Source organism: Myxocyprinus asiaticus, chromosome 37 (genome assembly GCF_019703515.2).
Source record: "Myxocyprinus asiaticus isolate MX2 ecotype Aquarium Trade chromosome 37, UBuf_Myxa_2, whole genome shotgun sequence".
NCBI classification, from domain to species: domain Eukaryota; kingdom Metazoa; phylum Chordata; class Actinopteri; order Cypriniformes; family Catostomidae; genus Myxocyprinus; species Myxocyprinus asiaticus.
The window spans coordinates 7,389,124-7,400,246 of NC_059380.1; the positions used below are offsets into that span (position 1 = coordinate 7,389,124).

Below are 11,123 nucleotides of genomic sequence, written 5' to 3' on the forward strand. Positions count from 1 at the left end.
CAAATGTTTGCTGAGAGCTGTAAGTGTGTTTGACACCTACATGGTCAGAGCCCTACCTTAGTACTGGTGTCTTGCCTTCATAGTATGTTTCTTCATCTCATAAAGTCTTGTTTCTTTTTTTACAGGCATACAGTCCCATTCCCTCCAAAAAGTTTAAAAATGACCATTCAAGATCCCCTTCTGTGGATAAAGAGAAGCAAGCTGATTGGCTGCAGTCTCTGGCTGCATCTGCAAATAAGGTCACTTAATTGCATAATTTCTTCTATCTGTGAAACACATGAAAGGCATTAGTGATACACCAGCATTCACATTCACATTCTGTCTTTGATCAAATCTTAAATGTAAAGGAATCTTCTGGGTTAAACACAATATTTTCAGCTTGTACCTAGGCATGTGTTGGTATCAAATTTTCATACCATGATAATTGCTAAAGATTTTTATCACGGTATTGAATTACATTACAATACGGGTTGATAGAAACTTTATTGTTGTTCATAATAACAAACTTAATTACTGTGTTAAATTCCAAGTTTGCATTTTCAATGAAAAGAAGTAACTTAAAAAAAAAAAAAGAACCTTGAACATTTAAGAAACTAAATAGATATTTTATATATATACATACACACACACACACACAACAAAATTACAATAAAATAAATAAACAATAAATAAATAATAGTTTAATAGTTAGGCTAATAGTTCATCTAGATTTTACTATCACTGTATTTTGAAGTGTCCACTTAACCTTGAATGTTAATTATTGCAGCATACTGTATTACCAAATACTGGTACCGGTTGTCTACTTGTACCTCATTTTTTAAAAACAAGCAAAAAACATGTAAAAAGAATGTACTTACAATGGAACTCTAGGGGGCAACCACTTGCCCCATAGGCTTACTTTGCATGTGCATAACTGCGTACAATTTTTATTTGATTTTACAAATTGAGGTACGAGTCAAAATTATTTTCTGTGGTAATTGACATCATGCCACAGATGCTGTTGATACAGTGCATCCGGAAAGTATTCACAGCGCTTCACTTTTTCCACATTTTGTTATGTTACAGCCTTATTCCAAAATGGATTAAATTCATTATTTTCCTCAAAATTCTACAAACAATACCCCATAATGACAATGTGAAAGAAGTTTGTTTGAAATCTTTGCAAATGTATTAAAAATAAAAAACGAAAAAAAAATCACATGTACATAAGTATTCACAGCCTTTGCCATGACACTCAAAATTGAGATCAGGTGCATCCTGTTTCCACTGATCATCCTTGAGATGTTTTTACAACTTGATTGGAGTCCACCTGTGGTAAATTCAGTTGATTGGACATGATTTGGAAAGGCACACACCCTGTCTATATAAGGTCCCACAGTTAACAGTGCATGTCAGAGCACAAACCAAGCCATGAAGTCCAAGGAATTGTCTGTAGACCTCCGAGACAGGATTGTATCGAGGCACAGATCTGGGGAAGGGTACAGAAAAATTTCTGCAGCATTGAAGGTCCCAATGAGCTCAGTGGCCTCCATCATCCATAAATGGAAGAAGTTTGGAACCACCAGGACTCTTCCAAGAGCTGGCCGCCTGGCCAAGCTGAGCGATCAGGAGAGAAGGGCCTTAGTCAGGGAAGTGACCAAGAACCCGATGGTCACTCTGACAGAGCTCCAGCATTTCTCTGTGGAGAGAGGAGAAACTTCCAGAAGAACAACCATCTCTGCAGCACTCCACCAATCAGGCCTGTATGGTAGAGTGGCCAGATGGAAGCCACTCTTCAGTAAAAGGCACATGACAGCCTGCCTGGAGGACTCTCAGACCATGAGAAACAAAATTCTCTGGTCTGATGAAACAAAGATTGAACTATTTGGCCTGAATGGCAAGCGTCATGTCTGGAGGAAACCAGGCACCGCTCATCACCTGGCCAATACCATCCCTACAGTGAAGCATGGTGGTGGCAGCATCATGCTGTGGGGATGTTTTTCAGCAGCAGGAACCGGGAGACTAGTCAGGATCGAGGGAAAGATGAATGCAGCAATGTACAGAGACACCCTTGATGAAAACCTGCTCCAGAGCGCTCTGGACCTCAGACTGGGGCGAAGGTTCATCTTCCAACAGGACACGACCCTAAGCACACAGCCAAGATAAAAAGGACTGGCTACGGGACAACTCTGTGAATGTCCTTGAGTGGCCCAGCCAGAGCCCAGACTTGAACCCGATTGAACATCTCTGGAGAGATCTGAAAATGGCTGTGCACTGACGCTCCCCATCCAACCTGATGGAGCTTGAGAGGTCCTGCAAAGAAGAATGGGAGAAACTGCCCAAAAATAGGTGTGCCAAGCTTGTAGCATCATACTCAAAAAGACTTGAGGCTGTAATTGGTGCCAAAGGTGCTTCAACAAAGTATTGAGCAAAGGCTGTGAATACTTATGTACATGTGATTTATTTTTTTCGTTTTTTATTTGTAATAAATTTGCAAAGATTTCAAACAAACTTCTTTCACATTGTCATTATGGGGTATTGTTTGTAGAATTTTGAAGAAAATAATGAATTTAGTCCATTTTGGAATAAGGCTGTAACATAACAAAATGTGGAAAAAGTGAAGCACTGTGAATACTTTCCGGATGCACTGTAGGTTATGTTTAAGACGGAATGTTCATATGATGTCACTGCTCTTTAAATATCTCAGCATTCATTTAAATGGTACATTTAATCATGTAGGCTTAGATATTGAAGCTCCTTATTTTTTCTCTGTTTTAGGATCTTAAGCAGCTCCAGTTTAAGCAGAGACCCTCTGCCTTCAGGCCCTGGTCTCCCAGAGTTCCCTCTGCTGAGAAAGAGACATCTAGTCACAAATACAAGAGGTAGTAATACATTAACTGATTTAACAGCTATTCGTTAAAGGAATAGTTCACCCAAAAATGAAAATGTACTCACCCTCAGGCCATCAAAGATGTATCTGAGTTTCTTTCTTCATCAAAACAGAATTTAAGACTTTTAGGATTTCATTTCAGGCCTCCTCCTCTAAACAATGCAAGTGAATGTACTCCATTTTTTGACGGTCCAAAATGCATATTTAGGGTGCATCAAAATAATCCACACGACTCCAGTCAACAAATAAAGTTCTTCTGATTATTATTAGAAACAAACAATACTTATATACTTTTTAACTTCAAATTTTTGCTTCCGTACATCTCTGTGACGCGCGCTCATGAGAGGGATGACGTAAGCTCGTTGGCAATGTTGGAGGAGGAGTCAGGAAGTGTGTCATTGTTTACAAGAGAAACTTGTGCCGTTCACAAACCAAAACAGTCCAAAACAATTTCAAAACAATATAAAAAATAAAAATAAAAACATTTCCAAATAATAATAAAAAAAAAAAACAATGTAAACAATGACGCGCTTCCTGACTCCTCCTCCACGTGACGCGTGACCTTTCCAATGAGCTTATGTCATCCCTCTCATGAGCGCAGGTCACAGAGATATACCAAAGCGAACATTTGTAGTTAAAAAGTATTCCTTAAAAGATTATCTATTAGTAGCCATGAGTAATTCATTCATCTTCTCTATAGTGCCATGCACCAACATAGTACTGTAATTCTGTAATTAAGGTGTGTAATAAACTCTTTCTCTGACACTCAGATCGCTCACTAAAGGACAAGACAGCCTGGCAGTCCCAAACGTATCTCTGCCCATTGCCACATTTAAAAATAATGAGCCACTGCATCGTTACACTCACCCCAGTGAGAACCACAACACAGGAAAGAGGTGGCCATCTGCAGAGACGAAGTCACAGATGATCGCCAAGGCCTCTCTGCCCATTCCAGTTGTCAAACAGCTGCCGCAGGAGGATGAGGATTCGGATGCAGAAATCGAAGTTGACAACTGTGATGAAGGTAATGTGGAAAAGGAGGATTAGTTAGTGTGTTTGGAGTAGAAGTCGACTGATAGTAGATTTTGCCGATACCAATAACTAAGGTGTTGGAAATGCTGATAACTGATTAATCAGATGATAGTTTTTAAAATCGATTTATAGAATGTTTAAGTCTTTCCTTACTATGATGGGCACAGAGGCTACAAGAGTCCAAAATATAATCCCAGATGCAGTTTATTCTGCAACCAAATCCCAATAATACCAGAAAAAGAACAAGGGACTTTTTACTATAAACAAGCCCGAAATTTACTGGGGACTCTGATTTTGAAATGGAGACTTTGCTCTGTTACAGTGCTCTATTTTTAAGGATTTACCAAATCAAGCTTTTTTTAGCCTATATTAGGGTTGCTCCGATGCCAGCCCTGGTACCTCGGTATCGATACTAACTCGACAACAAATAAAAAAATATTTTTGATGAAATTACACAGAAAATTTTTCTGTTTTAATTTTTCTGGATTCCATGTTAAATGTTTTAATTAAATGTTATGATCAGATTGTGTTTAATCAAGTACAGCTTTAATCAAATAAAAATATAATAATTTTCAACAATATATATAATTATAATTTTATTTATTTATCACACATTATACATTTTTGCACATATACAGTGAAATTCTTTTTTTCACATATCCCAGCTAAGCTGGGGACAGAGCACAAGGTCAGCCATGATATGGCATCCCCTGGAGCAGATAGGGTCAAGGGCCTTGCTCAAGGGCCCAACAGTGGCATCTTGGCAGTGCTGGGGCTTGAACCCCCAACCTTCTGATCAGTAACCCAGAGCCTTAACTGCTGAGCCACCACTGCCCCTAATTTTTGCATATCCCAGTAAAGCTGGGGTCAGAGCGCAGGGTCAGCCATGATACGGCGCCCCTGGAGCAGATGGGGTCAAGGGCCTTGCTCAAGGGACCAACGGTGGCATCGTTGTGGTGTTGGGGCTTGAACCCCTGACCATCTAGTCAGTAACCCAGAGCCTTAACCGCCAAGCCATCAAAAAAAAAAAAAAAAAAGATGCACAACAGAGTTTTACAGTATTAATGAAAACATTAAATGAAAACAATCTGATTACCTGAGGCAAAAGGCTTTCATGGCTGAATCACAACATGCTGATATTCAGTACACTTGCTTATATGATATTGCTTACAGATAATAATACTAATAATATAACCATTTAATATTATATTATTGTTACTATGAGTATTATTGCGACTGCTTTGAATGTTACACTTTTATACAGTAGTAATATTTTTCGTAATGTCTTCAATTTCACGCATCCGGTTGAATAGCGCGCTCATTTCAGCGGGACTTTTATTTTGAAAGATATTTGAAGTTCTTCATTTTTGTGAAGGGTTTGTTATATCAAGCTTCCCGTGACACACGAGCTGAAATCTTCGAGCTGCAACGGAGAAAGAGTTCATTTGAGAGTTCACAGCCGTTTATATACTCAATACACTGATCTGTGGCTCTGCAGATGGATGCTATTGGACACATTACATGCAAATCAAGCATTAGTAGTGTGTGTTGCATTTGTGTGTGTGTGCCTGTGTGCGTGTGCGCGTGCCTGTGTTTGTGTGAAGGAGATGACAGGGCAGAAAGGCACCTCTTATTCACATGTGACTGTATTGACAATATATTATTTCATTAAATGACATCCTTCTGCTGTTTAATGATCACACTAGGCTTTTTTATTATTATTTTCAAATGGTCTTTGATTTCATTTCAAATCTCTCATGTTACATTACATTTTGCTAATGGCCCCATACTTTAATATGGAACCAAAATTAACAACAAGATGATATGGTACCACTTTAAATTTTTTGGTATCGCGATATTCCGTTAGTACCGGTATACCGCGTAACCCTAGCCTGTATATTCACCAGATGAAAGATTTTGTGTATATACAGTATATTTCACCAGTTGGGGTTTTTGGTTATTATTCAAAAGATATGAAATTACGAAGCACGTTTCCATATAATTGCATTTTTCATAGCATGCCCTCAATTCAATTTAGAACACTTGATTCACTAGTTAAAAAAACAAAACAAAAAATATGCATTGAAGTGAGGATAAAAATATGGATGAATATTGTCAATGATAAACGATTTAGATATAGCAAATCCCCACGAGGTACCTGTGACTATTTTTATTCCACCTCTAGCTGTTATATTGCAGAACCAACCCGATTAAATTGTAGAATCCTCTAGTGCTACCACAGAGGAACTTTAGATTTTTACAGATAACCAATAGTTCCAAAGAGCAACTATCAACACCGATTAATCTGTTAAATCGATATATCGGTCAGCCTCTAGTTCAGATGGTGTGATTTTATTTGATTTGTGTTTTGTTTTTTTCTGATTCCAGTTGATGTATCCCATCCCTTGATGTCTCCTCCCTTTACCAACGGTGTAAGTGCGATGAACCTAAGCAGTCACAGCCCTGCAGAGGTGCATGATGGGAGGATGAAACTAGGGGCGACCCCTTGCTCTGAGCTGGAGGCTCTGAGGCAGACGCTGAGCAGTGACCTGAGCTCAAAAGAGGCTAGAGAGAGGTTCCTACAGGATATCGTCCGCATGAGTGTAAAGCAAGAGGAGAAACTAGCGGCCGCTCTGCAAGCCAAACGAAGCCTTCAGCAGGTACACAGAGTATGATATATTTTGCCACTGTTTTTTACCAGTGATGAGGAGAAACTTAAAAGTAGTACTAAATGTATTTTCATGTTAGTAATTTCACCTAAAATATCCACTCGCTCATATGAAGCATTGATAACTCCACTGCATTTTAGTGAATTGTTTTATTCAGATAGTTCATTTAACCCTTAAATGCACGGGCATTTTGCCAAACATTATTACATATTCGGGTCTTTAGCGACCCGACACGTATATCTATCCCATATGTATGTACAAAATGCCCAGATAGTGTCAAAATTTCAAAGCATTTTAAAGACAAATAGAAAATAATAGAATAGAATATATTCTGTTATATTTTGGTGTTTTATTTTTCACATATCAAAGAGATGATGCAACAAATTGTCATCATTACTTCCATACTGAAATTTTATGAGACTCAACTGGCTTTCGTACATATATTGAGCTGCATTAAAAGACATGAACTACACATAGGTTACTCGTATGTATTTTCTCAGACACTAGATCAAAATGGAATCTAAATAGGCGTAAAATGTACATAATTTCAGTAGTACACCCAAATGGCAATAGCCTACACTTGCTATAGTTTACTTCCATGTTGTTTCTTCATCAAATACCTATATCAAATGTAAATCAAGTCAATTACTGAAACAAGAGTGCCACCTTGAGTAACATATAACATGTATAATACGTATGTGTACACACAAACTGGACATATATACACACACACACACACACACACATATATATATATATATATACACACACACACACACACACACACACACACACACACATATACATATATATATATATATACACACACACACACACACACACACACACACACACACACATACATATATATATACACACACACATATATAAATTTTTTTTATTTATTTATTTATTTATTTTTGTGCAACTTTGGCATTATTTATTGTTAGACGATTCACAAGAGAAACGTTGAGGAATACTACAGAAGTGGGGGCATAACTCCAAAAAGTGGATGAGGTAAAGGAGGTGGAATGAGGTCCCGGGTCATTAAAGAGCGGGTCCCAGGTCATTCTGTGCCCACACAGAATTTTACATCTTTTGTTTTGTAGCAATGTTAAATAATATTCAAATATTTTATTACAATAATTTTACAAAATAAAAAATATATAGTCATGTGTAATGTAAATTGTATTTGGCAACTTTTTATTTATAGCTTTTTCAGAAAGGTAGCTTTAAATTATGAGTTGCTTGTAACTTGACAAGCTACAGTTTTAAAGCGGCTTCCGCAACGCTCTTTTTACTACATCCAAAACATATCCAATAAAGATGAAGGCGATGTGTTTTAAATATGCTGGAAAAAGCATAAGGTTTTCTTCACATCTGTTAAAAGCTCTAATAAACACAATGAAAGTATCTTTTAGTAATATGCTAAACCTTTCACAGGAACTGGAGTTTGTGAGGGTGACTAAGAAGGGCAGGCTGAGGGAGGCCATCGAAGCAAAGCGGAACCTGAGGAAGGAGATCGAGCGCCTCCGTGTGGAGTGTGAGAAGAAGGTGCGAGACGCCAACGAGTCCTGTGGCAGAGTGAAGAGGGAACTAGACAGAGAGAGACAGATCCATGTGTGTGATAAAGGCTGTGAGGCAGGACGCCTGAGGGCCAAGTATTCCTCCCAGGTGAGACTTGGCATGTGGTACTGTAGAAGCCCTGCATAACCAGGAGTAAAGCAAAAAAACAGTAAGCCACGAGAGGCCATGCATTACAGTTTAAGGCACCGCTTCACCTCTTGACTAAGAAGTCTCATAACCCATGGTAAAATTACTGTAACGCATGGACTCGAGTGGTGTATTGGTTTAATAAAACGGCAGCAACGATATGATAAAAGACACCAATGTTCACTAAACAGTTAGATTTATTATTAATAATAATCAAAATAAAAAAATGTTATGCTACGTTTTGCAATGGAACGCAAAACGTAGGTTCCATAGACGTCAAACAATAATTGGTGAAAACAGAAGCACCACATACTGTAGATTCTGATCGGCTTCGTGGACTATATCTTGACACTAGAAACTTTTCGTTTCGTGTCTGGTGATTAGTAATCAGTGTAAGTTTTCTGTGACCGTTTGAGGTCAAGGTGAACCAGTAGTCCAAAACATCTTTGAGGCATTGTCTGCCTGCACCAACATCCCTCTCTCTTTCTTGAATCAGATTGAAGATCTGCAGATGAAGCTCCAGCAAGCAGAAGTAGACCGTGAGCAGTTGAGAGAAGATCTTCAGAAGGAGCGAGAAGCCCGACAGAACCTGGAGAGAGTCGTCGAAGATCTCCAAAAACAACTGAGTCACAAAGCCGAGACCATTCCAAAGTCACAGCCAACTGAGAGAGAGAATAAAGAAAAAAGAGATGAAAAAGATGTATCTTAAATGTTTAGAAATAAAATATACAGTATATGGATGTAGATGAAGACTTTTGATTTGTGGACGATTAGAGGACACCTCTAAAGCAAACGCATATGTGAAAAATGTACGGGAGCAAAGGAGAATGGCAATGGAAAAACAAGCATTACCAATACCAATGGAAACTGTAAGATTACTCAATGAACTGCACAAAAGTAACTGGAAGGAAGTTTGGTCAAAATCGTGAGAGCAGGACATTCAGAGATGGTGGCATTGTGTGGAGCGGACTCGCCTTCAGTTAGCTTCTTGAGCTAATCCATGGAATTTATTTTGTTATAAGCTATTTAAAATTTTATAAAGATACTTGAAAAAAAATCTGGGAAACGAAAGTGTTTTCTATTCACATTAAGTTGACAATAGCAGATGACCTGCTAGTGCCACTCTGTAAACTAGAAAGTGTAACGAGCCAGAACTACACATACAGTACTACACAGGTGTTGTCATTACAGTGTTTTCCACGCTTTCATTTCCTTTTTTGTTGTTGTATTGAAATAGATTGCATGAGCAACAGTGCTATGGTGCAGCAAAGATTTATTATTATAAACCTACATTCAAATGACCTTGTTATCTTTGTATTTTTAAATCATCTTGTACGTAAAGCCCTATAGTATTTGCAACGATCAATATGGGCTCAACCCTACTCTGTCCTATACTTCAACATATTATGCAATAATCAGTATTCACAGTATAAAACAGTCAAAAAGATGTTGTTGTCATAATTTTTGTACTCCTTTTGGATTTGGTTTTTATGGTGGATTGAATGTTTTTGTTGAGTACATCAGAATTAATGAATCCGTTTTCAGTCACTGACAATTAAAAAAAAATGCTGATAATTAAATCAACATTTCTACTTATATAGAAAATAAGGATATATTTTTTTACTTTCTACCAAAAAAGAAGAATTTGCACTTTTAAGAAAAAAAGAGGCCCTATGATGATTTATTATTTTATTTTCAGATCTCAGACACCAAGTATTGATTAAATAAGATTTCATACGTTTGTTACAGATGTGAATACCATTTAAACATAAAATGCAATGTAAATAAGGTAGCTTGCTTTACACTTCACTCTAAATGCTTTTTCTCCAAACCAATAGACTGTATGTAATAATGCATTTATTAAAAAATGCATTTCTCCTATCATATTTTTAACTAGGGCATTTACTGTATATAAATTCTTATGTAATATTAACCAAAAAATAGTAGATCATTATATTTCTGAATAATTTCAGTCCCTTTGGAAATCACTTTATATAATTACCAAAGCAAAGATTCATATTCTGAGATTCCTGGTGGATAATTACATATATGTGATGGATTAACTGTAAAGAATATTTGATACATTTCTAATGATCTTTTATCTTCATTACCCCTGTCTTGAATAAAGCCTGCCATAATACATATGCGAACCTCTTCATTGCTCTATTTATTCTGGGTGACCTTTGACTTCCCATTCTATATAAAGAGGTCTGTACGCTTGCCTATGTCAGTTTTAATTGCTTGATGTTTTAATGCATCATACTAGATATATGCATTGTGTTCAGGGTCTTGTCATAGTTTTGGTTTTGATGTGGGTCATTTTCATGGTTTGTTTTAATGTTACCCCACATTTAATAACATTAAACAGAATCAAACATTCTTCCTGCGTTTTCTGGTATTTCTTACTCAGTACAATGTTTAGGCCTATATAAATCTAAGGCCACAGTGCCTAGGTTTGATAGAGCCGTTTTTCAATTCTGTTTTATAAGAACAGTTAACCCTGATTCACAAGACAAGATAAAAATATGCATTTGATAGACAGATGTACAATGATGGAATCGAGGGATTTTCAAATGAAAAGGCATCATTTTTATATCAGTGGTTATCTTCTGGTTTTGCTTCAGGATCCAGATTTTACATTAGACTCAAGTGGTGACCCAACACCATATCAAAAAAGTTTATCGTGCTAAAAGATTCAAATCCAACATTGAAATATGATATTATTACCAAGAAACTGAACAGGCCAAACAATATACAGAATTATTGACATTAAAATTGCCAATTTTGTTAATGTATAAATTTTGAAAATGTTTTCAAAATGTCTCATACATTTTGATGGT

General features: G+C 37.1%; 1 protein-coding gene across 1 annotated transcript in view; it reads left to right on the top strand.

Moving 5' to 3' along the window:
* The window catches only part of LOC127427583 (ski oncogene-like), a 47,926-nt gene extending 37,264 nt beyond the window's left edge, over positions 1 to 10,662 (top strand). The window contains exons 2-7 of the mRNA XM_051675250.1: positions 126 to 239; positions 2,758 to 2,861; positions 3,640 to 3,893; positions 6,290 to 6,561; positions 8,014 to 8,244; positions 8,780 to 10,662. Of these exons, the coding sequence (XP_051531210.1) occupies positions 126 to 239; positions 2,758 to 2,861; positions 3,640 to 3,893; positions 6,290 to 6,561; positions 8,014 to 8,244; positions 8,780 to 8,992 (1,188 nt within the window). The 3' untranslated portion in view covers positions 8,993 to 10,662. The remainder of the gene's footprint in view (positions 1 to 125; positions 240 to 2,757; positions 2,862 to 3,639; positions 3,894 to 6,289; positions 6,562 to 8,013; positions 8,245 to 8,779) is intronic.
* The last annotated feature ends 461 nt before the right edge of the window (positions 10,663 to 11,123 follow it).